This window comes from Psittacula echo, assembly GCF_963264785.1.
Source record: "Psittacula echo genome assembly, chromosome: 13".
NCBI classification, from domain to species: Eukaryota; Metazoa; Chordata; class Aves; order Psittaciformes; family Psittacidae; genus Psittacula; species Psittacula echo.
In genome coordinates, this window is record NC_137749.1 from 2,193,151 (window position 1) to 2,216,847 (window position 23,697).

A 23,697-nucleotide genomic window follows, 5' to 3' on the forward strand; every position below is an offset into this window, starting at 1 on the left:
CCGGCGGTCGTGGGGGGGGGCGGGGGGGAAACGAGATTGAGAGGGAATAAGGAGGGCGGGGAGGAGAAGAGGAGAAACGAGACAGAACGAGGAGAGAAGTCGGGCCGGCCAAGCAGCGAGCGGAGGGAGGGGAGCCGCGGGGAGGGGTCCGCCCGGCCGCTGAAAGGCGATGGCGGATATAGACAAGCTCAACATCGACAGCATCATCCAACGGCTGCTGGAGGGTGAGGGCCCGGGAAGGCATGGGGCGGGTGGCCGTGGGGTGGGTGGCGGCCGGGCCGGTCTCCAGTACCCCGCCAGTGAGGCGCCTCCGTGGTCCCTCCTCAGCCGCCGCTGATGCACCGCGTCCTGCCCGCCCGCCCGGTGGGGTCGGGGGACCAAAATGGAGGGGCTTGCCGAGGCGCTTTGTCTTACCGGGGCTCGTGTCCGCCTCCCCCCGGGCGGCTCTGCCCTTCAGCCCCAACTTTTTCCTCAGCCCGCGTGTTTCCGAGCTGTTTCCTGCTCTTTGATCTCTCCTGCGCTCCCTGGTGCAGTGTTGGGACCAGCCGGCTGCCGCTCCTTCTCCTCCCTTGCAGCTCGAAGGAGATGCTTAATTTAGTATCATTTTTGTAGGAAAGTGTTTAAAAACCTCTGGCTTTTTCTCTTGCCTTTCATGCATGCGCATGGGGTCTGTGCTTTGGCTGGGTAGTTGTGAGGCTCTGAAAATAAGACATAAAGAGTCTGTAAAGGCAGCTTTTGAAAAAGTCTTGAGATTCGCATGGGTTTTAGGCTATCGTGGGTTCAGCTTTGATGAGCTGCTTGCGTTAATGCTACTTTTTTAAGGGCTTTGGCTCTTAATTTATAACATATGGTGGCTTTTTAGGTGTGCAGAGAGGATTGGGTTTTGGTGTTTCAGACAGTCTGTGGAAGGGCTTATTGTCTTGTATTGTTAGGGCTTTGGGTTGGCAGTACTTGCTTGGGAGTTTCTTAATCAAAAACTCAGAAGTTGCAGGGGGTGTCTTCAGCATCATTCCTTTGGTTGCAGGGGTCAGCACCGGGCTAGAACTGTCGGCTGATGTAAGGCAAAAGACTGAGAAATAGCCGGTGACAAATTTTCTTCTAGGCATCAAGGAAATTCATCATCATTCAGGGAAGGAAGCTGGCCTGAGACAGCCTCATTTCACATATGTCAGGGCAAAACATCTCATCTGGACTCAGGCTTGAAGAGCGGGGTCAAGGATTTAACTTTTTTCCATTTGGCGTGAAGTCATAGGATCAACTGGGTTGGAATCTGAGATGTTGTTGAGGCAAATGGTGAAGAAATGTCTTTTGGCTGTATTACAGCCTTTCCTTGTAAGATGTTGCTTGTGTAATGGCTTGGATAGCAAAAGGGCAGGCAGAGGAGCAATAGTAACACTCTAGAAATTATTTGGAATTAAAAATCCTATAGATTATTCAGCTTGAATAAGTAAAAGTAAATAGGGTTTTTTCTCTGATCTGTGGAGGTTTTTGCCTGTTACCAATTTAAGCTTCCCTAGTTTAAATTATTTAAGAGCTACCTTTCATAAATTTAGACCAGGATTTTCCTAAAACTACTAGTGTAATTTGTAGAGCCCAGGTCCTGTATGTCATGTGCTTGATGACATATTAATACATGCTCAGCTGCAGGTATTAATTACAAGTATTACTTCATATCCCCTAATGTATCTAGTGCAATTTTCCAAAAATGTAAGTTATTAATATCAAAAACATGGAACAAGATAATCCTGGGAAGAGATTGAATCATTTTGAATTATTTCTCTTGTTTAAAGTTTCAAAAGTAGTGTGATGTACTGTGTCAGTGTGTTCTGTTCTTACCAGGAGATGAGCGTTCATAAGTCAGGCTTCCAAATGTTTCCTGGCAAGATCTTCTGAGAGATGGTTCATGCAACGAAAGGTGTTACCTGAGGTTGCATCAGCTGCCAGAACTCTGAAAGTAATGTTTTTCCTCTATTGACATTTCAGCTGGGATTTTGGATTCCTTGAGGCAATGATTGTCTTTTGATATTTAAAAGAATTACCAATGTTAGTAACCTGTGCTAGTGCTTTTTTGTTGCTTAATAAATGTCTGTTACAGACATCTTTGCCAGACAGAGTAATGATTGACCTTTGTGGCAGTCTGTCATTTTTATACTTTCTTTTCCAAAAAGGGCAAAACGATAATGCATTTTAGCAACCACTGCAATTTTGAGTGCTGAATTGTGTAAATTACTGTGCAAACACAATTCTCCTCGGTTGTTTAAAATGTACTTGACTTATTCTTTCCCTGAAATCAAGGTCTGGCTGGGGCAAGTGACCTGAACCTCCAAGGTGGAGATTTGCATTGTGCTAAATAGAAGGGGAAAAATAATCTAAAGTATGTGTAAGGATTCTCACCCTATATATGTTTGGAGCAAACAAGAAAGACTTTCTCAGTGCAGTTCTGGTAGAACAACTGCATAAAGTTAGTTACACAAACTGTTGTGCCTATACCACAACTCCATTAAGAGTTTCGACCTTTTTTTGCGTGTAAATTAAAACCATAGTCAAGCATGAAAACACTGCAAAATCTGCTTTAATAATCAGCTTACTCAACAAAGTTGTCCAAAACCTTCTGCAAGCTTTAATTTTTAGAGCAGTATGGTCTTTCATTAGAGCTGTCATTAAACTGTGTGCTTATTTTTCATAACAGTTAACTTTAGGTGATTTTGCTAGTAAAATAACAAACTCAAGTGTTAGGAGGTACTTGATGAAATACTTCAAATCAGTGAGAAACTACAGTCAAGTAGGTATTTGTGGTTTTATAATATGCCCTAGCATTGCACTGTTGGAAGAGATCAAGAATGCTTCGCCAGTAGTGAGTTTGGTCTAATGGTCAAGATGAAGTGAGGAGTGATTAATTAATTACTCTCACTTTTGTTCTTAATATAGGGTATTAATAATGTATTTGTGAGGAAGGTTTACTTGCTTTCTGTCCTGACTTTTCTGATGAAGTGATACTATTCTTACTTTTCCCCCATATAGTTGATACTGGCCCACTCACATTAGGCTAGTTAGCTGAAGTTACTAGTTTGTTCTTTAAAAGCCCTGGAACTGTATTTTTAGCTTCTCATTCAAAGGTAAATATTTTAAGAGTCTTTCTTGCTTAAATGTTAGGAGTACAGAGCCATTTGGCTTGAAATGTCACAAGAAAACATTGTTCAGTAACATTGTTGTCAACCCTGGAAAGCTATTCAGTGAAAACATCGAACATTCTGATCTTTTTTCTGTAATTGAGTTTATATGGGATGTTTTACCTTTACTAATGAGGGTTGTGTTCTGCTAGGAACAATCTTGAGTACAGGTTGTCTAATTGTGTCGCTTTTAGTAACTGTACTAACAGGAATTTTCACAAGAATAGGGCTTTTAAGGTATAGGAAATGACAGTATCCTTCACTGAGTATTGAAATGTTTCTGAAGTGTCCTTGATAGTGGATAAAGGCTCAAGTACTTACAGAGCTAACTCACTTTACTGAAATAAGAAGGGACAAACATAAGAGCAAATTACTCTCCTTCTAGGAAGAGTATTGTAGGACTGCAACTTGATGATTCTGAGTTTGCTGCTGTGTGTGGCTGCCAAGTCAGAGCTGCCTCTAGACAAGAAGATGCTAGAAAAGCTCCCTGCAAGATGAAAAATCAGTGGCATCTTGTATGGTCATGGAAGGGGCTCCAGGAAATGGCAGAATTCCTGCTCAGCTGCAGGTAAAGAATGAGTGACAAATCCGGAGACTCCGAGTATAAGCATGGCTTCCTTTCCGCGTCATGTCAGATGGTGTTCCTGACTTGAGCCCCATATCAGTTTCCTTCATCGAGTGTGTTGGCAGCTTTTCACAGATAAATAGGGTGTGGTTTGGAAAAGGAGCTGATAGTAGGGTAACTAGAAAACAAGATTGAAATGCATTAGTCTTACCATGGTAACGATAAATGACAGGGTAAAATAACACCATTTCAGCATACCTAACTGGAACCAAAGTTGAAATATGCTTCTGAAAATATTTTCTGTGCTTCACCCTCTGCTAATGCTGTTAAGGGAAAACCAAATGATGAATGGAGGCTACTTTGGATAAAGCCATGTGAGGCTGGAGTGATGGTAGCCATTCTGAAAGCTGAAATCTTGGTTAGTGCACTAAAATCAGCAAAAAGACTAAATCCTCAAACTTTTCTGTTTAAACACCCACAGATTTCTATTCCCGGTAAAGCCTGTTGTATAGCTGTCAAGGAGATACTCTCTCTAATTTGCTTTTAATGGGGAGAGAGGATCATCCAGTTATTAAAAATAGTTGAACCAAAGAGTTTGGGTAAAATTTTGCTGACAATAGAGAGGGTTGTTTCTTAGAAATGCAGTTTTCCTCTGATTTTTTTTTTCGTGTTTCCACTAAATACAGCATTGACTGGGCTGAAGGGTCACGTGCTATTCAGCTTCATATACTGCGATAAAGTGTCTGTGATTCTCACAGATGTTAATATGAAATGTGGTCGAATTTTACTTGAGATGGGTTGGGGTGCTCTGATAAAGTTTCTAATAGACAAGCAGCACTTCTTGACCTCAAACCATGTAGTTTTCTGTAGTTTGTAGAGCTTCGTGGTAACCATTTCCTGCTGTGTTGCAGCAGTTTATAATAATGGGGAATAGGAGCACCGCATTTGGAAGACAAGGACTAGATTCCTGTCAGTGCTGCGGAATCAATCACGTTCTGCATTTGCAGCCCAGTCATTAAAGTGGAAGAATTTGTTATCTCTGAATATTTGTGATTGGTATGAGTATGTGTTTGCTGCATAGCTCTCCCCAGTGTGGAAGTAGACTACAAAATGAAAACCTGGCAGTGATACAGAATCTTCTGTTTGATAATGGTGCTGTGAACTTTCATCTTATTAAGAAGTAGAATACAAATGTCTCTTCTTAGAGGCTTGGGCACTGAGGATTTGCTTTTCAGTTTCACTTTTCAATCTGAAATGATCTGATCAAAGTTGGTAGTGCCTGCAAGAAAGGAAAACCTTTTCTACATCAACCACTTTCAAGTTACTTTCTTTCTTTTGTGCCGATAGTGCAAAACCGTCATAAGGAACTGCTAAAAGCAAGGTGAAAAACAACCTGCAGTATTTTTGGAGATGTCTCTGGGATTGCAAACATCTCAATGTAAAATGTGGTAAAATTGAGAGATCTGTTTAGTAGCGAAAAATGAACTGACCTCCTGATAGACTATTTTGTTTAAAACATTTGCTGTACAAGTATTTAATTTTGTATTTCAGCTGCTGCTTTTAATGTAATACAGGAAAATGAGATGTGTCAGTGAAATTTCCACTATTTTTGAGTTCTCTTTTTGAATACTTTTCTAAGCATACGTCCTTTTCATATTAACCTTGAATGAGGTGAGATACTCAGTCTTATAATACCATTTGCCTTCGTTGAAGGATTGTGTGGCACCAAGCTGAATATTGGGAAATGCTTGTGATGGGATGTGGTGTAGAAGTCCGTTGTACTCTATGTGTGTGTGTGGTCTTCTGACTGTTGTACTCTCTAGATCCCGTAGTTCTTGACCTATTTATCTTTCACAAACAAATATATAAAAGTTATCCTGAGTGTCAGGCAGTGTTTAGCTCCTGGCAGTTGCTGCTGTGTTTTTTACTAGCTCCATTTGCTTGCACCAAGATGTCAGGGGTGCTGCTAAATTCTTGCTGCTCTTCCTTTTATTTTTCCCCCTCTGTTGGGGTGGCTGTAGCACTGCACTCACCTCTGTGTAATACACTCATTTTAGAGCTGGTGTTGGTTGTTGCTTTCCTGCAGTTTTCCTCCTTGTCTTGGAAAGCAGTGTTGATTTTAACAGTTGGAACCCATGTTCAAGTCAGTACCTCTGCAGAGATGTTCCAGGAGTGATCTTTTCTGGAGTCTTTTCTATCCTGAGGAGAGCTTGTTTTTCCAAAACTTCTCATACTTGTACAGTGGAAAACATTTGTTAGAAGACTGCCCAGACTGGGCACTGAAATGAAAGCTCTCGAAAAATCATTTTTAAGAACAGGAGCATCTCTGAAAGAGGGTGGGAATAAATTACTCTCTGGAAATAGCGCAGCAGTATGTGGAGACCAGGCACAAATAATATATTACCTGAAATGGGATAAGTTTTTTTCTCAACTGATTGATCATTAACTTGTTCCACTGCAGTTCCAGTCTGTTGTTTGAGAGAGGTTATTGTTTATGCATTGAAAGAACAAATGTGTGAGTACAGCCCCGTTGACCTGCTCTTTTGACTTTATGACCAAGCTGCCAATTAGTATTGTACTTGTCTAATGTCTGTGAGCTGCTTTGATTTGGTCCAAAGCAGAGAGGAAAAACTGTAAACACAGCATATTTTTCATAGTGTATTATTTTTGCCTTTCTTAGTGGGATTAAGTAATGTGAAGGCTCAGAGAAATCTTTATAAGTCCTAGAGACTGAACAGCCTGCATTTCCTTGCCAGCTCTTTCATTGCGGATGAGAAAATCCTTGCACTAAAAATACAGATTTCTCAAACCAACATGCACTTCTGCATATTTGATGCTTCTGAAGCCAAAAATATTTTTTTCTGAGCTTCTCAGGATATATAGGTCAATGTGAGAAGAAATTGAACATGCTTATTTCTTCTGTGCCAATTCCATGTTGGATGAGAGTGGTCTAAATGTCATTGGCAGGCAGTGTGCTACAGAGCTGAATCAGATTGTCCTGTTCTTCTTTCATCCTTCTGGTGTCTCTGCTTGTGAGCTTGTGGACTGTAACAAAGCATCATTTTATCTTGTCAAGGTTTTCTGCAAGTAGATGACTAAAACTGCAGGAATATTATACTGGTTCAGTGAAAATATATTAGAGAAGCATAGGAAACTTATATCTGAAAACAGTTTTCAGATTTTCATTTAATCTTCAGCAGAAATTAATGCATATGCTTTATTCATGAGCTTTAGTGACTCAGTGCGTGACATAGTCTGTATATTATTTTATACTTTATGGATGTGCAATACACAGTTTGGTTTTAGCATTTTCTAACAAGACCAAGTCATAGAAAGTTAGATTTTTGGCTTTTCAGGAAGATAAACACAAGTGTGTTGTATTATCTCAAAACCAAAGGTGAATTGTAAAATTGAAAGGGGGGGGAAATGTTAACATAATTCAGGCAGCTGGCCACTTGATTCTATTAATTTCTGTTCCTTATTGCTTCTGGATAGTTGGCATTTTGAGTAACTTGCTCATTGCTTGGGAGTGTTTGGAAAATTACTGTATGGATGAAAAAATGTGTGGATGAAAAGCCGCATGTGTGATAAGCTGCTGTGACAAAGATTTAACTTTCATTTATATGCTCCATTACTTTGGATGTTTTAATGGAAGACATGAAGTTTAGTGGTAATTCCAGTGTTGTCATGTAATGTCAGAGCTGAGTGATAATACACAGGCAGTGAGTAGTGAAGGAGCTTGTATTGCTTGAAAGATAACATTATTAAAGCCATGGCTTTTGACCTACAATTAAGTTAATGCGACTGTCAGGATACATTGTAATTTGAACTGAAGTTTAATTTGAATCTTGTTTGAGGAAAAGTCTTGTGGTTTAGGGGGTTGTCCATGATTCTGTAGGGCAGCCTGTGCCACCAGGACCAGTACTTCTGGGAGTCAGTGTGCAGGCTGGAATTGTTTGGTAGGAATGCTGTAAGTGCTGGCAGAGATTGCATCCAATGACACTTGATTTTATGGATGGATATTACACAAGCGTTATTTTATTCTTGGTCTAGATAAGATGTATCCTGAGTCAACAATGTTTCTACTCCTAATCAGAGGCTTGCATAAAAGTAGGAAGCTTCTGTGCTAATGAGAAATTGTAATGCCTTTGGAACATAACAGCTGTTTTCTTACTCTTCTTGAAACATGCCCCCTGCTTCCCCACTTTTCCTCTTGCAGTTCTGTCTTCTTCATTCCATATAGTGCAAGGCCCAAAGTGACAGTACAGAGATTTGAGTCTGTATCTTCCAGATTTCTCACTCTGAAGCTAAACAGTATCAAGGGAATTAGACTCTAATGGTATCTGGAAGGTTAATTAGGAGTTCAGGAAGGTAATATTGCATAGATTCTTGTATTTGAAAGGGGACAGGGGTTGTTGCTTGCTTTTTTTGCAACTGAAGACCAAGCTTTTTTGGAAAAGAGAATAAATTCTTTGGTTTCAATGGCATATGAGTTGTGCACAGTAAGTCCCTTAACTAGGCAACATTTCCAGTAATGCCTCTGTTTCTGAAGGTGTTGTCAGAGTGTTTCAGGCATCCGAGGCTGAAGTTCTGAGGTCATTTGGCTTTGATGCAGCTCAACCAATGGGTTATGTGCTAGAAGATGACTTTGCTTATTCCATAATCTTACTGGAGTTTGGAACAGGTTTTTATTGCTTCAGCCTTATCTGTACTCCATGTTGTTACTGGTTTGACACCAAATAAAAATACGATAAGCTGCACCAGTAATGGCATAATCACCATTTTTATTTAGTCTTACCCTAACCCTGATAAATGCTGCTGCATGGAACTTGGCCACAGGTAGAGTATTGCTGCCATAGAAATGTCCTTTTTATTTCTGCGCAACAGAAATGGGGCACGGGGTGATAGGTAAATGGAGGATAAGCTGTGCTGGTGGCCATAGAAACATGTCCAGGTCAAGCTGGTGTCCTAGTTGTCCAGACTAGGACTGAAAGCTTTGATAGATACTAAAGAGAACCAACTATTTTGAATTGTTTCAGTGGGGGAGATTGGAGCGTTAATGGAGGGAGTGAAGGACTGGGGGGAAAAAGTGGTCTGAGGGTGGGAGATAAATGTCCTACTGGCTTGTCTTTAACTGTACTCAAAGGCAATGATAAGGAGAGCTGTTTTGTCATTGTGATAAAAGAATATTTCCTTATGTATAGTTGTGACCTTCCAGTCATGCCCTTGTTTTTCTTTCATGGCTGCTAACTGCATTGTAGAACGGGGCAATACAGTATTTATTGATAGTGTAGCCTTGTTTAGATACTATCTTGGGCAATTGTACAAGCTTCCCTAAACTATCATATATTTCAGCTGCCAGGTTGATGATTAAATGGGAGACTTCCTTTTCCCATCTTCAGATGGCTTTCCAGAGAACAAGTGTATAACTGCTTCAGTAAAAAAAAAAAATATGTCTATATAGTCACATTGTCCAAGGTATGTTTTATAACTAAAAGGACTAAACTGATGCTATTTAAAATGTGGCATTTAACGGGGGAAGTGTCAAGCCTTGAATTCTGTTAGAAGAAAGTAACATACAACTGAAACAGAAGATGCTGCCCTTTCTCTGGTGACAAGACAGTGCAGTTTCACCTCAGCAGACTGATATTACCCTGTTATCATCTCATTCTGCATTACAGTGTCATTTAGTCAGTCTCTTAAAATAACAGCAGGGTTGTTGTTGATTTTGATAACTGAGTTCTGACTCCTTCCAACAGTGCGAGGATCAAAACCAGGCAAAAACGTCCAGCTTCAAGAGAATGAAATCAGAGGATTGTGCTTGAAATCCAGAGAAATCTTTCTGAGTCAGCCTATTCTACTAGAACTTGAAGCTCCACTGAAAATATGTGGTGAGTGCTGTGATCGTGATTTGATACCTGAGCAGAGGGTGTCAGGTAAATGCAGCTCTTAAGCAGAGTACAAATGCCAGATGTTACTTTCACTTATTAACAGTGAAACTGATAAATGATTGTAGCAAAAGGAAAAATAAAACCCTGCTGTATGCTTAGTGGTTTGGTTTCACCGCACTTGTACACAGTGGTGCTCATTTTGCACCACTTTCATGTCCAGTTATGCTAAAAGAATGAAAAATGTCAAAATGAAAACCTCAATAAATGCACTTTTAAAAGCTTCCAGTATTTTATCCTACTCCAACACTGAGGGATTTACTTCAAATTGAAGTAGATTGTTCAGTATTAGACATTGGTCGTCTAAAATTGAGCTTTAGTGTTCAGGTAGATGCAAATGAACATGCAGTCAGTTTCTCAGAATCTTGATTTTGTTTTACAAGTGTGAGTATTTCTAAGTAGCTGCATACATCTTAGTGCATTTAACCACTGCATTACATAGATGCCAGACTTCAGAATGTGATCATTTTATGTCCAGTAAGGTAAATGCATTTTTAAGTATGCTGTATGTCACTGCAAGCTTTTTCTTTTCTGAAGCATCATTCCTTTGTTCTTTCTCTAGAATCAGACAAAGAATGTAGCAAAGGGTCACTTACATGTCATTTCCAAATAATCTTTGCAGGTGATATCCATGGACAGTACTATGACTTGCTTCGACTCTTTGAATATGGAGGCTTTCCACCAGAAAGCAACTACCTGTTCCTTGGTGATTATGTTGACAGAGGAAAACAATCTTTAGAAACTATTTGTCTTCTATTAGCCTACAAAATTAAATATCCGGAGAATTTTTTCCTCCTCAGAGGAAACCATGAATGTGCCAGCATCAATAGAATTTATGGGTTCTACGATGAATGTAAGTAATAGATGTGTGCATCATCATCTGGGGATGCTGCTGCTGTATACTTGTGTTAAGTTAACCTGGAGAACGGCCTGGTCTTTACAGTAGTTATGTTACAGTGATTGCAACTATTTCATATTAAGACCTGTAATGTTTGAAACAAACATGACATTGCTACACAGTTAATGTACCAGCGCTGTCATTGCAGGATGCATTGGTAGACCTTACCCTAACATAAGAAGCAATTTTATAGTGAAGTTGAAGTGTGTGTTCGTGTTTCAAAGGATGTTACTTAATCCACATAATGTAGAGATAAAACTGATAAGTTAATTGTGCAGTGAAGCGTTCTCACAACTTGCATTATGGGACAGACTTGGCTTGTAGCTTACAAGATGTACTCTCCATGTCTCGTTCTTCTTCAGTGAGGAAACAAAGATGTTGGTATTTCAGAGTTGACTCCTTGGAGATTAATCACAGGCTTAGTCATAGATGGCAAATATGTTCAGGGTTCATGTCCTTTGGGAGAGTTGCTTTGAAAGTAAAACTGTAGTAGTTTGAATTTTCAGTCCTGTTTCTTTGCCTGGGGAGATTATGTGGTACAGCAGAAGAAAATCTGCTTTCTAGGAATTGCTGTTTTCCCCTAAAGAAAACAGCAAATGGCAAGATTTTCCAAAATGTATCAAATTCTCCAAGGGATAGTTTTCCAAAGCAGAGTTGGGACTGGAGAGTCTGGCTGCCAGCAATGGGATGTTATTCTGTTGTCAGACCAGTGCTGTCCTCAGAGCTGCTTCAGAGCACTCTGGCACACTGAAAGAACCTCTGCAACTTTCTTCTGAGCACTGAAGTGTGTCAGTGGGTATCAGGAGATAAATTGTATACAGGCTTTAATGCTAACTTTTTGCAAGCCGTAGTAAACTTCTGGCTGTTAGGTTGATGTAGTTGTGATAGAAAAGCATATTGACTGTTTTTATTCCAACGTGTCTTCCAGGTAAGAGAAGATACAATATTAAGCTGTGGAAAACCTTCACAGATTGTTTTAACTGTTTACCAATTGCAGCTATTGTGGATGAGAAAATATTCTGCTGTCATGGGGGTGAGTTCCTTAGTCAATACATAAGAAACCAACACTCTAGTGTCAGTCATGGCAGTTTTCTGTTTACGTTGGTGGGGCTTCAGAGTCTGAGGGATTTTTTCTCTGCCTTGGTGCATGTTTGAGGTAGGGTTGAGCTGGATTAGTGTCAGTTTGGTGAATCATTGAGCTGGTAATTTTGTCACTTCAGACACATCTGCTTTTCCTTTTGTACCAAAAGGCACACTGAATAGCCTCTCCTCTTGAGTAAAGAACCCTTGTAGGTTTTTTTAGACTTGCATGACCTGGAGTTTTATGTACATTGTGAAAACATGTTTTTTGTAGAATCATAGAATGGTTTGAGTTGGAAGGCACCTTTAAAGATTGTTTAGTAGAATCCCTCTGCCAGGGCAGGGACATTTTTCACTAGACCAGGTTGCTCAAAGCCCCGTTTAATCTGAGGGGTTTGGAATTTCATTTGTAGAAATGGACTCTGTTGTGCCATGATACCTGCTTCGTGCTGCTTTTCAAAGTAATGAAATACGTATTGCACTTTAAATGTTTTGTCACTTGCATGTGCCAAGAAATCTGTATCGGTGAGAAATGGTATGAGGTCTGTTTGACACTGTATTTCATCTTGCCAAGCCTGGTGGTTAAAATGAACATACCAAGTGGTTTCTAGTATTAATGCCTCTTACTTAACAGCTCTTTTATCAGACACTTGCAAAATACTACAGTGAGATTATTGTAATCCTGTAATATGTGGAAATGACTTTGCTTATCTTGATTCCAGTAAATAATTTAGTAAATGAACATATCCACAAAGCGACTTCTCTTCTGTTACAAAAGCTTTAAAACAAATGAAAAGCAGTTAATGTTGCGAGTGAGCTATGTAAAATCAGTTTGAATACAGATTGGTTTTGTTTTAAAATATTAGCTCAGTCTTAAGAGCAAAGTTGGATTAAACTCTGAGCTGTGTGTGTCTTACAGGCCTGTCACCAGACCTTCAGTCAATGGAACAGATCAGACGAATCATGCGCCCCACTGATGTACCGGATCAAGGTCTACTCTGTGATCTCCTGTGGTCTGACCCTGACAAGGATGTCTTGGGATGGGGTGAAAACGACAGAGGAGTGTCCTTCACATTTGGTGCTGAAGTGGTTGCTAAATTTCTCCATAAACATGACTTGGATCTCATATGTAGAGCTCATCAGGTATTCTAGTTTTGTACATTAAACCATAGAGTAATTTGGGTCCAGAGGGACCTGAGGTGCTTACCTTGTCCAACCCTACCTGCACATACTAAGTGCAGAACAAACCAGTGTGAGCCTGAGTTGCTGAGGATCTTATATCTGCGATAATATCTTATATCTTCAAGGATCAAGATTCCACTGTCTCTGAGCAATTTTTCCCAATGTTTAACAACCCTTGTAATGAAACTTTTTTTTCTTAATACATATAAACTGTTGCTGAATTCCTGATTCGTGAACCAGACTATCTTGAACCCAGCAGAATCCTGGTTTTCTCATTCTTAATGAACTCTGAACCAGGTCGTGCTGTGGGTTTCGTGTTCCAGTGTGAAAGTCTGGAACTCATGCTCCTTAGATGTAGCCAGTCTGTCAGCAGCTGGCTCGATTAAAGCCGCTTTGCACCTTGGCAGGAAAAAGTTGTTCAGTCTCAGTATTTCTGCTTTCTCTCTGAAGGTTGTTGAAGATGGATATGAGTTTTTTGCAAAAAGACAATTGGTAACTCTCTTCTCTGCCCCAAATTACTGTGGAGAATTTGATAATGCGGGTGCCATGATGAGTGTGGATGAAACTCTAATGTGCTCTTTTCAGGTATGGTATCTGAAGGTCTTCTACTGGTTAGTGCAGTTACACTTTAAATTTGTTCTGGTTGCTTCACTGTTACAAACCCGTGCTGCTTGTTTCAAATGGATCTTTACCAACACGTAGACGGGGCTGTACTTGCACTTACGTCTTCAACCATGTGATAAGCCCATGCTGATGTGAGTAGGTGAGCTACTTTATGCTGGGATTAAATCGTCCAAGCAGAGCTCTCAGCTGTCTGCCTGCTTGCATTGGCCCCAGCTCTTGAATCAGCTGCTCTCAAGCCCTTGTTCGAGCTCTGAGTAGGAAATACATTTAATTCCTGGTGTGTTGATGACTTGCTCAGATGAGCTGTACAGTGCCTTTACTTGTGAGTTAATTGCTTGCTGGTAAGAGAGTTAAAGCTTTGTGCTAAACACTTGAACTGTCTTTTTCAGATTTTGAAACCTGCAGAGAAAAAGAAGCCCAATTCCAGCCGACCTGTAACACCTCCCAGGGGCATGATCACAAAACAGGCAAAGAAATAGTCACTTTGGCTCTGCCTTGCTGGGACTTGTATCATAGTATATAACCTCCATTTTTAACACTGTCATGTGTACTGTTCAGCTTGCTCAAAATAGATAATGTGTTTGTGGTTTTCCTTTTGATTTGATGAATGGCATTTGCTGGTTGTAGCAGCGAATGAAAGACTTTCTTTTTCTCCCTCCCAGGAAGAGAGTTTTAAACTGTCCTTTTGCTGGTGTTACAGCTGTGCTCCACAGTGTCCCACATTCGGGGTAATCCTACAGCTGACTTCCTGACCTGTACAATGAGTAGTGTAAATGCTTGTTTTCTTCTTTAGGATCTAAAGAGGGCACTGGTGTGCTGTGAGAGTAGAGATTTGTTACTGTCAGAAATTACATACTGTTTATACAGACCACTGTGAACTTTTTTTTTACATTAAGTTTTGTTTTAAAGGGATTTTCTTTTAATGTCGTGTCAAGTACACGTTTGTTTTATTGCTGTCAACATTAGAAATAACCTTCAGCCTCACCAGCCTCGCTGGGATGATGTATATTTAACTCAGACACTCCCCCCTCTCCATACACTTCCAATGAGAATTAAAGCCATCATTTTAAGTGTTTGTGTCTCTTTCCTGAAGCCAAAGTTCGCTTTGCCTGTGACCCACCTCGCTGAGCTGGCAGGGCTCTCCTTTCATCCCGCCTTCCTCTTGGAGACAGAAGGAAGTGCCGACTCAGAATAGCAAGTAGAAAGGCTGTGCTGTTGGTCCTGCTGTGCTCACAGTGAACACATTTTTGTACAGTTCCCGTGTGGTCGATCGAGTGGAGCATTTTCCAGCGGCGGCCGTGTCGGACGGATGGGAGCTACGGAGGTGGCTCTGGATCTGCCGGAACGGGGTTTGTGCATTTTAGCCTAAAGACTTTGTTCTACAAACGTAGACAATGGCTTGGGAAGCCAACCAGGGGCGTCGATCTCGATCTCCAGTTTCTATGAATCTCTCACAGAATCTTGTTTTTTAAATACTGTTAATCTTTTTTGGACGGATAACAGTGTGTACAATACCATGTAGTGAAAATCACTTATTAAATGAAGAAGTTGTTAAATCTTCTCAGTGTCAGTTTATCACAACATAAACACTCCTGCTCCCAGAGGATGTGACTTAGAGAAATAAATTGTTCTGGAAACCCCCACATTCTTGGTTTGGATTTGTGTGAGGTACCAGCACTAGAGATGTGTGTCGGGCACGCTCCACTGTGTTCAGCTTTCTGTGGTTTGAGTGGGGTTGTTCACTGAAGTACTGCTCTGAGAAGGTTGTAGCTGAGGATGAGACCCATTTCCTCTGGTTCTTAATTAAACAGTGAAGGAGGAACCACTGCTAGCTGTTTGTGGCCAGGCTTGGTGTGCCCTAGCCAGTGTGTGGGTCATGTTGGTGTGAAGGGTGAGGTGTGATGTGGGCTCTGGACATCTCACTCTTCCATTTGCCACTTTGTGTGCCTGTGGAAGACACTTTACAAGTCCAGTGAGGTAGTGTGCCTGCTGCTGCAGGGGGTGATAGGGATGAGGCACCAGTGCTGTTCTGGTGGCCACTGGTGAGTTTCCCCTTGCTTCTGAAGAGAGCTGAGCTTTCCTGACAAGAAGAGCAGCCACCAGTCATTGCTTTTACTTTAATGTAGTTCTCTACCAAATCCAAGAACATTTTTCTTCCTCCAAGCACCTTTTCCCCTCTACAGCTAATAACCCAGCTCTTGGTAACTTCTGATGAGCTTGTTAGATCAGGTTTTGGTGATTGCCTGTCAGAGGCTTCCTTACCAACTTTTACTCTTTAAATCACATCTGTGGTTTTCTTTGCAGCTCTGATTTTAATCCCTCCTAGTACAATAGTCACCTGCATCTCTTTATAGATCTAGTGATAACGGAGCACTAGTGGAAATGGTTTTATGTGACTTGTGCCAAGGCATGTGTTAACCCACCTGCAAGTGTCCCCTCACTGACTGCTCTGCCTGTCACTGTGTCACATCTTCCTCTGCGACTTACTTCCTTCTTCTCTCCTCAGATGCGGTTTCAGTGACACGTGCCTGATCTGGGCCGCGTTCCCTGGCGCTGCTCCCGGATCCCGGCTGCTCGGGGCGAAGGAAGTCCCATGGCAGTGGAAGGTTCCTGTTCCACCCCAGAGGAGGAAGGGAAGGCGACTTGCTGCTGGCGCTGCGGGTTGCAGTCAAAAGCTCAGAGGCAGGTCTTATTCCCATTTCTTGGGGATTTTTGATCAGTGGAGGGAGAGAGGGAGCAGCAGGCACAGATTTCCTATTCTTTTTCCATAATGATGCTTGTAGGAACATCCAGTTCAGGAACAGCAGGTGCTGTGGCTTCAGCAGCCACTAAGCCTTGCTGCAAATCTCCACCGTGCAGGACAGTTGTGATAAACCCAAGTTATCTTCAGCCCTGGCCTTGTGGGTGTAACCTGAATGTGCTGCTCTGGCAAAGAGTGATGAAATCTGAGGTGGAGCTCTGCATTCCCTGTGCCTATTCTCCACCTGGGACGAGCACAGAGATGGGCCTGTGCACTTTGGGTTGAGGTGCTAGAAAACGCTGAGGTTCCAGGGGAATGTTTAGGCACTCCCTAGGAGGAAACTTTAAAGAAATGAGTGTCTTTAGGCGTTAGAAGTGCAAAAGGGGGAGATACTTCTTCATTTCTTCAGAAATACCTCAGGTTTGGCCCAGCAGGGATGGGTCCCTGATCCTTTTTGTGGTTGAGTTTTTTCAGGGCACTTCCCAAATGAGCTCATGTTTGTAGATTGAAGGGAACCCTAAATAAGAAGAAGCCTTCAGATAAAACATGAGCCTGTAAGTGGAGGCAGGTTAATCCCGAGCCTCATTTCTAGGTCTTAAACTGTAATCCTTGTGATCCCTGGACCTCCACCTACTCTGTGGGACTGATCTGTGTCCCTCGCTGCTCTGCAGCCGAGCTCGATGCCAGCAGAAACTCAGGATTTGATTTCAGAGCTGTGCTGGATCTCGGGCTGGTTAAAACTTAAAGAGAACAAAAGTCTGAACCTCGGCCCGGCGGGTCCTGTTCCGGCAGCTCCGGGGCCCACCGTAGGGAGCCGGGGAGGGGGAATGTCGGACCGGGGACCGGGGCTCGGGACCCGTTCGGAGCCTTCCGGGCGGGGCCGCTAGGGCGGTGGGGCTGGCCCTGGCTGGGGGGCGGAGCCGGGCCGGGGGAGGCCGCGCTGCACCCGGGAGCGCGGGGCGGCGGGCGCAGCCGGGACACGCACGGTACCGGGAACGGGGGGCAGAGGGGCCGGAACGCTCGCGGGGCTTGGCGGGGTGAGTGCCGGCCTGGGGATGGGATGGGCTGGGATGGGAGTTGCAGCAGGGTCCCCCCAGACCGCCACGTCCTTTGCCGCTGGGGTCCCGCCGGGGCCCGGGGCTCCGCCCAGCCTCAGGAGCTGACCGGTTGCTCCGGTCTCGGGGTGGTCGGAGAGCTTCGACGGCAGCCCCGGTCCTGGTTGCTCCATCCGCCGGTGACGGCTCCAGGCCCCGCGGGCCGAGCGAGCCCAGAGGCCATCCCGCAAGGGGCCGGGGGGAGGCGGGATCGATGGTGGCAGGGAAGCTCCTTGTGGGGCTCCGGTGGGCTCTGCTCAGCGCCTGGTGGTCTGGAACGAAGGTGCTGCCTCTGCGAGGCACTCCTACAGCGGGTGAGGCGGTGCCTTCTAAGGCCACCCCTGCTGTGAGTGGAGCCCAGGGTGGCCTTCCAGGACCTCCAACTGCAGGGAGTGAGGGGAGGCAGAGCAACCCGGAGGCACGGGCAGACCCAAGGGGGCCCCTGTGGGCACAAGTGGCTTGTGCTGAGCTCCGCAGATGGCTTTGGCAATGACGGATGCATAGAGAGCCCCATTGAGGATGGGGATGTGGTTTCTGGCAGGATTTGTGGCCAGGCAGCCCAAAGAGGAAGGGTGAGCTGTGACCAGGGAACAGGACAGCAGGCGCAGACGGAACCTTTTCTACAGTTGTTCCCAGTGCCAAGCTGCAACCGGGATCATCTGTGGATTTGGGGTTGGTCCTGGCCCTATCTGGGCATCCACAGGGACAGGCTGAAGTCAGGATGCCTGAGGGTGATGCAGGGTGCATCTGGAGGATGCAGGGAGAGGAGATGGGTTTGTACATCATCGCTGACCATCCAGGCTGAAATGTGGGAATCGCCTGCTTATTTGTCTGTAAAGGGTAAAACAATTTGGGACCCTGATGTTAAAGAAGGGAAGTTATAGCTGTTTTTCAGGTCAGTGGTGTGGCTGGCAGGTAAGGATGGAGGGTTAGCCCAGGGCAGCTGGGCTGCAACTGCAGCCACTGGAAGGGCAGTCTCAGATCCGATGCTACAAGCAGCCTGCCTGGTGTGTAAGGGATGAGAAAGTGAATGAAGGGGAGGAAATCACTTGCTTCCAGCTTCTGACCAAAACCGTGCTGATCAGGGCCTAGTAGAAACACAGCGGCTCTTTCCAGTGGGAAACTGGCAGCTGCCTCTTCTGGCATCATGAGATGTGAGATAAGGGCGGGTGTTTTTTCCTCCTGTAATCAATGCTGTGTTTGGAGATGTCTGGAAATACCTCACGAGCAAGTTCCTCATTGTAGAGCAGCAGACGGGATGCAAACAGCACTGGGGAGGGCAGCGGGAGCTCCGTGTCATGCCGTGGGAGGTGATGCAAAACGTGTGGCTCCACCATTGAGCAACTTCCCGTCAGCAGGGCACATCCACGCCGCCCGCGCGGCTGTGTCTGAGCACTGTCACACTCCTGTCACTCGCTGTGGTGAAAAGAGGGGGATTTGGCATCCTTGGTCAGCCCCTTGCAGGGAGGTGACTCTCTGTTCTTGTCTCTCAGGCGTTGGCAGGGTGATGCCAGCTTGATCCAGAGCCATGTCCAGGTACCTGAAGCACTTCACGGTGGTGGGTGATGACCCAGTGCAGTGGAGTAATGACTATCAGAAATGGGAGGAAGAGGAGGAGGATGCTGTGGAGAAGCAGCCAGATTCCGAGATCAAGCTGGAGCCCACCAGGAGACATGTCTCCTTCCAGGACATGATGAAAAAGCTCTTCAGCTCCCGCAGGTTTCAGGTGAGGCAGAACAAACCCGAGCTGAAGGGAGATGAGGGTGAGATCTGGCCAAAGGCACTTGTGACAGCAGAACTGATGTGGGATGGAGTTCGTGAGCAGTCACAGTGCTGCCAGAGCAGCTGCTGCCTCTGAGCTGAGCTGTCCCATGGGAACACAGTGCTCCGCAGCCAGTGCAGGTGTTTCCTGAGCAGTGACAAGCCTCAATGCATGCTCTTCACAGCTCAAGCTCCCCAAGACACCCCCTATACCAAGCAGTGGGCAATGGCTGGGTTTGGTGGGCACCCAGGAGGTTTTATGGGGTGAGACTTCGCAGGAATAAACCCACTGACCCAGGGCTGCAGGACTGGAAGTGCTGGGTGGGAGCAGCAGAAAGCTCCATCAAGTACAACCAGCTGAATCGGGGACCCAGGGCATTGAGGCATGTTTAGCTGAAAGCTGTATTGGCTCCTCTTGCTGATCTGTCTGTGCTGGGTGGGGGTTTATATTGGTTCTTCTCCTCAACAGATCTTGATTGTCTGTTTGGTCATCCTGGATGCTTTGTTGGTTCTCGGGGAATTGCTTATGGACTTGAAAATCATCCATCCAGACAAATACAATATAACCCCAAAGGTAAAATACAGGGTGATTTTGCTCTCTTTAGTGGTTCAAAGCCCACTAGATGGGATAACTGGGCAAAGCAGGACCTGGACCTTCAGCTGTGCTGAGGCAACAGTTGCAGGCACACAGATGAAGGCCTCACCAAGACTTGTGTGACAGCCCCACAGTATGTGGGACCAGTCTGGCTCAGTTCATGCCATCCATGCAGCAGCCTTGTGTTTCCTTGGTCTGCAGCAGGGCTGAATCACTCTCACCACCCTTCTCTGAGTCATCTGCACACCTTCTGGTCCAGTCCATTGACTGTCACTTGCTCTGGTTGTCCTTTAGACCAGGAGGCCCCAGCCCTTCCCCTTGTACAGCCAAACCAGACATGCCCTCGCTTGTAGAAGGTCTTCCAGCCTGCCCTGCTCATGAGCACACAGGAGGGTTTCCTGGCCCTAAACTTGCACTGTCTTTTTCCAGGTTTTCCACTACCTCTCTCTTTCCATTTTAACTATCTTCCTGGTTGAGGTGGGTTTTAAAGTCTTTGTGTACCGCCGAGAGTTCTTTCACCACAAGTTTGAAGTGCTGGACGGGATCGTGGTCATTGTGTCCTTCATCCTCGATGTCGTCCTCATCTTCCGGGAGCATGAGTTTGAAGCTGTCGGGCTCCTGATCCTGCTGCGGCTGTGGCGGGTGGCCAGGATTATCAATGGTAGGTGTGAGCTTCCCCTGCTGTATGGGCTGGATTTGCTGACCTTTCCTGCATTACCTGGGCTCAGGTCTTTGTTTCCTTTTCAAAGTCATCTCCTGGACCCCATGGTCTTGGTCTTCCAACACACTCAGTTTCATTCATGTGTTTTTTGTTGCTGGATCCTTGATTAGGGTGGAATTTCTTTGGAGCAGCAATAATCTGCTGTTTATGTTGGTGTGATGCTTCAGTGATGGCCAGCTCTAGCATGGCAGCATCAGGCATATTCCCCTTAAAACAACCTATAATCTGCTCTTGCATCCTGGAGGGAATGGCTCATGTCTTAGGTTTGCATGGTAGGATCCTTTTGGTGATGTTTCAACGAGGGAACAGGGTAAAACCCTGCCTTCCTGAGTCAACTTTTACGGCAGAGTAGGTCTTGCTGCTGTGATGTTCTGCTGTGACTCTCTCATCCCCTGCAGGGATGCTGCAGGGAACGTCCTGATCCCATTCTGGATCTTTCTTACTTGGATTCAAAGGGTTTTTCATAAAAAGAGGAATATAAGTATCCCCAAATCAGACTTTACTGAGTCTGCTGTTGAAACTATAATTGTTGGAAAATAGATGTGAATTCAGATACTGCTGAAGCAAGTGTAGCTGGAAACATCTTCTCCCTTCTAAGGGAAGGAATTTTGGGAGTAAAAAAAAACCATGGCAATGAGATTATCCCTAATTCCTGCATGAAACCTCAGCCTAAGTGCTGTCCTGTGCCTATGAGTCCATTCTTGGTGAGTATTCTGCACTTGATGCAGCTCCAGGTCTTGTTAGTTGGAGTGAAAGGCAAGGATGGCTGGGGCCATGTCCTCTGCCTGCAGCCCCCAGCTGCTGTTTTGATGGGGAGAACATCCCTGATCAGCAGAAGTGTCCGGGAAGGGGGTAGATGTGAAAGCAGCTTTTGTGGTTCTTTTTAGTTCTAGTGAAAGTCAGAGAGAAACTGAATTTGTGTGCAGCTGCCTGAACCCCAGGAACCTTGGCATCTCTTAACATGCCATTTTACAGCAGAAAACCAGTATTGCATGTACAAGTAAATCCCCTTAATCCTGGGGTGCTCCTGGTTTCCTCCCAAAGCTTTTCACCATGCCCACTTGGAGCAACAGAGGGGACAAAAAAAAATCTGCCTCAAGCTTTGGTGTTGTGTGTCTGGGTCCTGCACAGTTCATGGTTCACTGCCCATAGGGACTGGGTTACAGGCAGGTGAGGACTGTTTGATGTTATCAATGCAAATAAGCAGCATCACTGCTTTGTCTTGAGAGAGGAGGCACGCTTCAGTGCCTGCCTCTGTGCACATTGTTCTGTCAGCAGCCGGAGGAGAGCTCTGCTCGGTAGGAAGAACGTGATGTTCTTGATGCTCTTACCAGGCTATTTTGGTTTTCCCTCTCAGAAAAGGGTGGGAAGAAAATGTCTTTACTGCGGGGGCTGAGTTCACATGTAAGAACCTCACAGTATTTCAGTAGAGAAGTGACACCTCCACTGGAATGAGCATACCCTTAGTGCAGTGAAGCCAAAACACCTTGAGAATGATGTGCTGTGTCCATGTCCTCTTCCACAGGGCCAGAGCGGTCAGCCCCAGGGGTGGACGAGCCTTGTGCCCAGGCTCTGCTGAGGACAAGGCTCCCCACTACATGAAACCAGCTAAAACACAGCCCCTCCTGGTTTTTGTTGTCAGCAAATCTGCCCTCAGTTACATCCCCCCAGGCTCTGCCAAGGGAGCGAATTCAAATTGAGGATGTGAATGGCAGTCTGATTAATTCAGCTCAGCGGCCAGACTGCCTCTTTCCAGTGGAGTATTGGTATCTGAATCCCTGGGGTGACTGATTTCAAACCCTCCTCATTAAGAAAAGCACTTGGGAAGGGTGGTTTGGAGATGACAGAACCAGAGCTCGAGAGGAACACGTTTAACTCCTTGAGTACAGACCCAGTGTACTGTTAACCTCCTGCTCGGGGCTGTTTTACATTGTAAAACGAATCCACTGTGAATTGTTTCACAGGAATCATTTTATCCGTGAAAACCCGCTCGGAACAACAACTGTCCAAGCTCAAGCAAATAAACCTGAAACTTGCCACAAAGGTTGAACAACTGGAACACAGCTGTGTCGAGAAGGTAAGAAAACACTTAATTTAAATGAGGTTTACCTGCTGGCTACTCCCCAGGGTGAGCTGCTGGGAACCTTTTGCAAGGTTGCTGCTCTCAGCTTAGTTTCCTCATCAGAAAGTTGTGGGGCTGAAAAGCCACAGCCCTGCCTGTACTTCTCATAGCAGCTCCTCTTCCAAAGGGATGACGGCTGCCTCTGCCCTATTCTAGCGAGGTCATCCTGTTTTACAGCAGCTCAAGATATGTTACAGCAGTGGGAAGTTCTGTGGGAACCTGAAAAACTATTTTAAGGTAAGAGCTCTATGAATGATTTGAGTTTTGTCTCCTACAGGAGCAAGAAATGGAAAGGCTTAACAAGATACTAAAACAGCATGGACTCATCAGCGAGGAAAAGTAGGCGGCTGGTTTTCCGAGATGGGAAATCTGCCCTGGAAAGTGCAGTGTTGAAACCTACCAGACTGACCTTCAAGGTTTTTGTGTGTCTTTGCTTTCTCTTGTATAAGTGTTTTCTATAAACATTTTCTATTTGACCACGCTTTGATTAGACCTTGGGATTGCAGAAACAGTTTTGTGGAAAATTAATGCCATGTCCTCCCACAACAGTGATTTCATAAGACCTTCCTTGCACAGTTGTACAGCCCACTGCAAAATAAGTTAATAAAGACACATCCTTACAAGCTACAAACCCATGAAAGTACCACTTATTTGAAATAAGTTCGTTTTTTCCAGTGATAATGTTCTTTGTAATATCTTGTAGAAACTGGCAGTACCACTGGTAAGAACCCAGGCTGAAAGGTCATTGCTTCCCGACAAGCTGACCATTCACCACTGGCACATCTCTCCTGTGCCAACCATTCTTTTCGTAGTGTTGGTAGTTTCCTCATTTCTGTTGCTGCTTGTGCCACTTTGATATTTATATAAGGCTTGTTTCAAAAATACCCACACACCACTCCCTTAGTTGACAATCGAATCAGCACCAAAATAGAGGCCAGCGCGTGCCATCTTACGTCAAACAATGCCTTGTTCTCAGCAGCAGATCCGAGTTCTGATACTGCATTCTCTCATCCCTGCTTCCATTTTAAGTGTCAGTTTGCAGCCCGCTGGGCTACAAAGTTCTTTGTTTCCACAGCTCATAAATCAATGCATTAGAAGAACTGGAATATGTGAGAACAGATGTAGGTGAGTGCACTGCTGGGAACTGTGAAGACTCCAGAAAAGCCGTTTAGGAAGCATGTTCTGAAGGACCAGGCT

At 44.5% G+C, this 23,697-nt stretch overlaps 2 protein-coding genes across 4 annotated transcripts; both read left to right on the plus strand.

Annotated features, from left to right (window-relative positions):
- Positions 1-50: 50 nt before the first annotated feature.
- PPP1CC (protein phosphatase 1 catalytic subunit gamma) lies at positions 51-16,140 on the plus strand. Of its 2 annotated transcripts, XM_080628278.1 has the most exons (9): positions 51-224; positions 9,495-9,626; positions 10,306-10,536; positions 11,510-11,614; positions 12,581-12,804; positions 13,294-13,428; positions 13,857-13,934; positions 14,723-14,816; positions 15,974-16,140. In XM_080628278.1, exons 1-9 carry the CDS (start codon positions 170-172, stop codon positions 15,997-15,999), a joined length of 1,080 nt encoding a protein of 359 aa, XP_080484404.1. In that variant the 5' UTR covers positions 51-169; the 3' UTR covers positions 16,000-16,140. The 2 variants fall into 2 exon arrangements, with proteins under 2 accessions (XP_080484404.1, XP_080484405.1); XM_080628279.1 differs by lacking the exon at positions 14,723-14,816 and having other exon boundaries at positions 54-224.
- HVCN1 (hydrogen voltage gated channel 1) lies at positions 16,010-23,694 on the plus strand. 2 transcript variants are annotated; one of them, XR_013957904.1, is made up of 7 exons: positions 16,010-16,149; positions 18,795-19,027; positions 19,532-19,636; positions 20,087-20,318; positions 22,343-22,455; positions 22,778-22,916; positions 23,576-23,694. XR_013957904.1 is itself a non-coding variant. In XM_080628281.1 (6 exons), exons 2-6 carry the CDS (start codon positions 18,830-18,832, stop codon positions 22,841-22,843), a joined length of 714 nt encoding a protein of 237 aa, XP_080484407.1. In that variant the 5' UTR covers positions 16,010-16,149; positions 18,795-18,829; the 3' UTR covers positions 22,844-23,131. The 2 variants fall into 2 exon arrangements, 1 of the variants encoding a protein (XP_080484407.1); XM_080628281.1 differs by lacking the exon at positions 23,576-23,694 and having other exon boundaries at positions 22,778-23,131.
- The last annotated feature ends 3 nt before the right edge of the window (positions 23,695-23,697 follow it).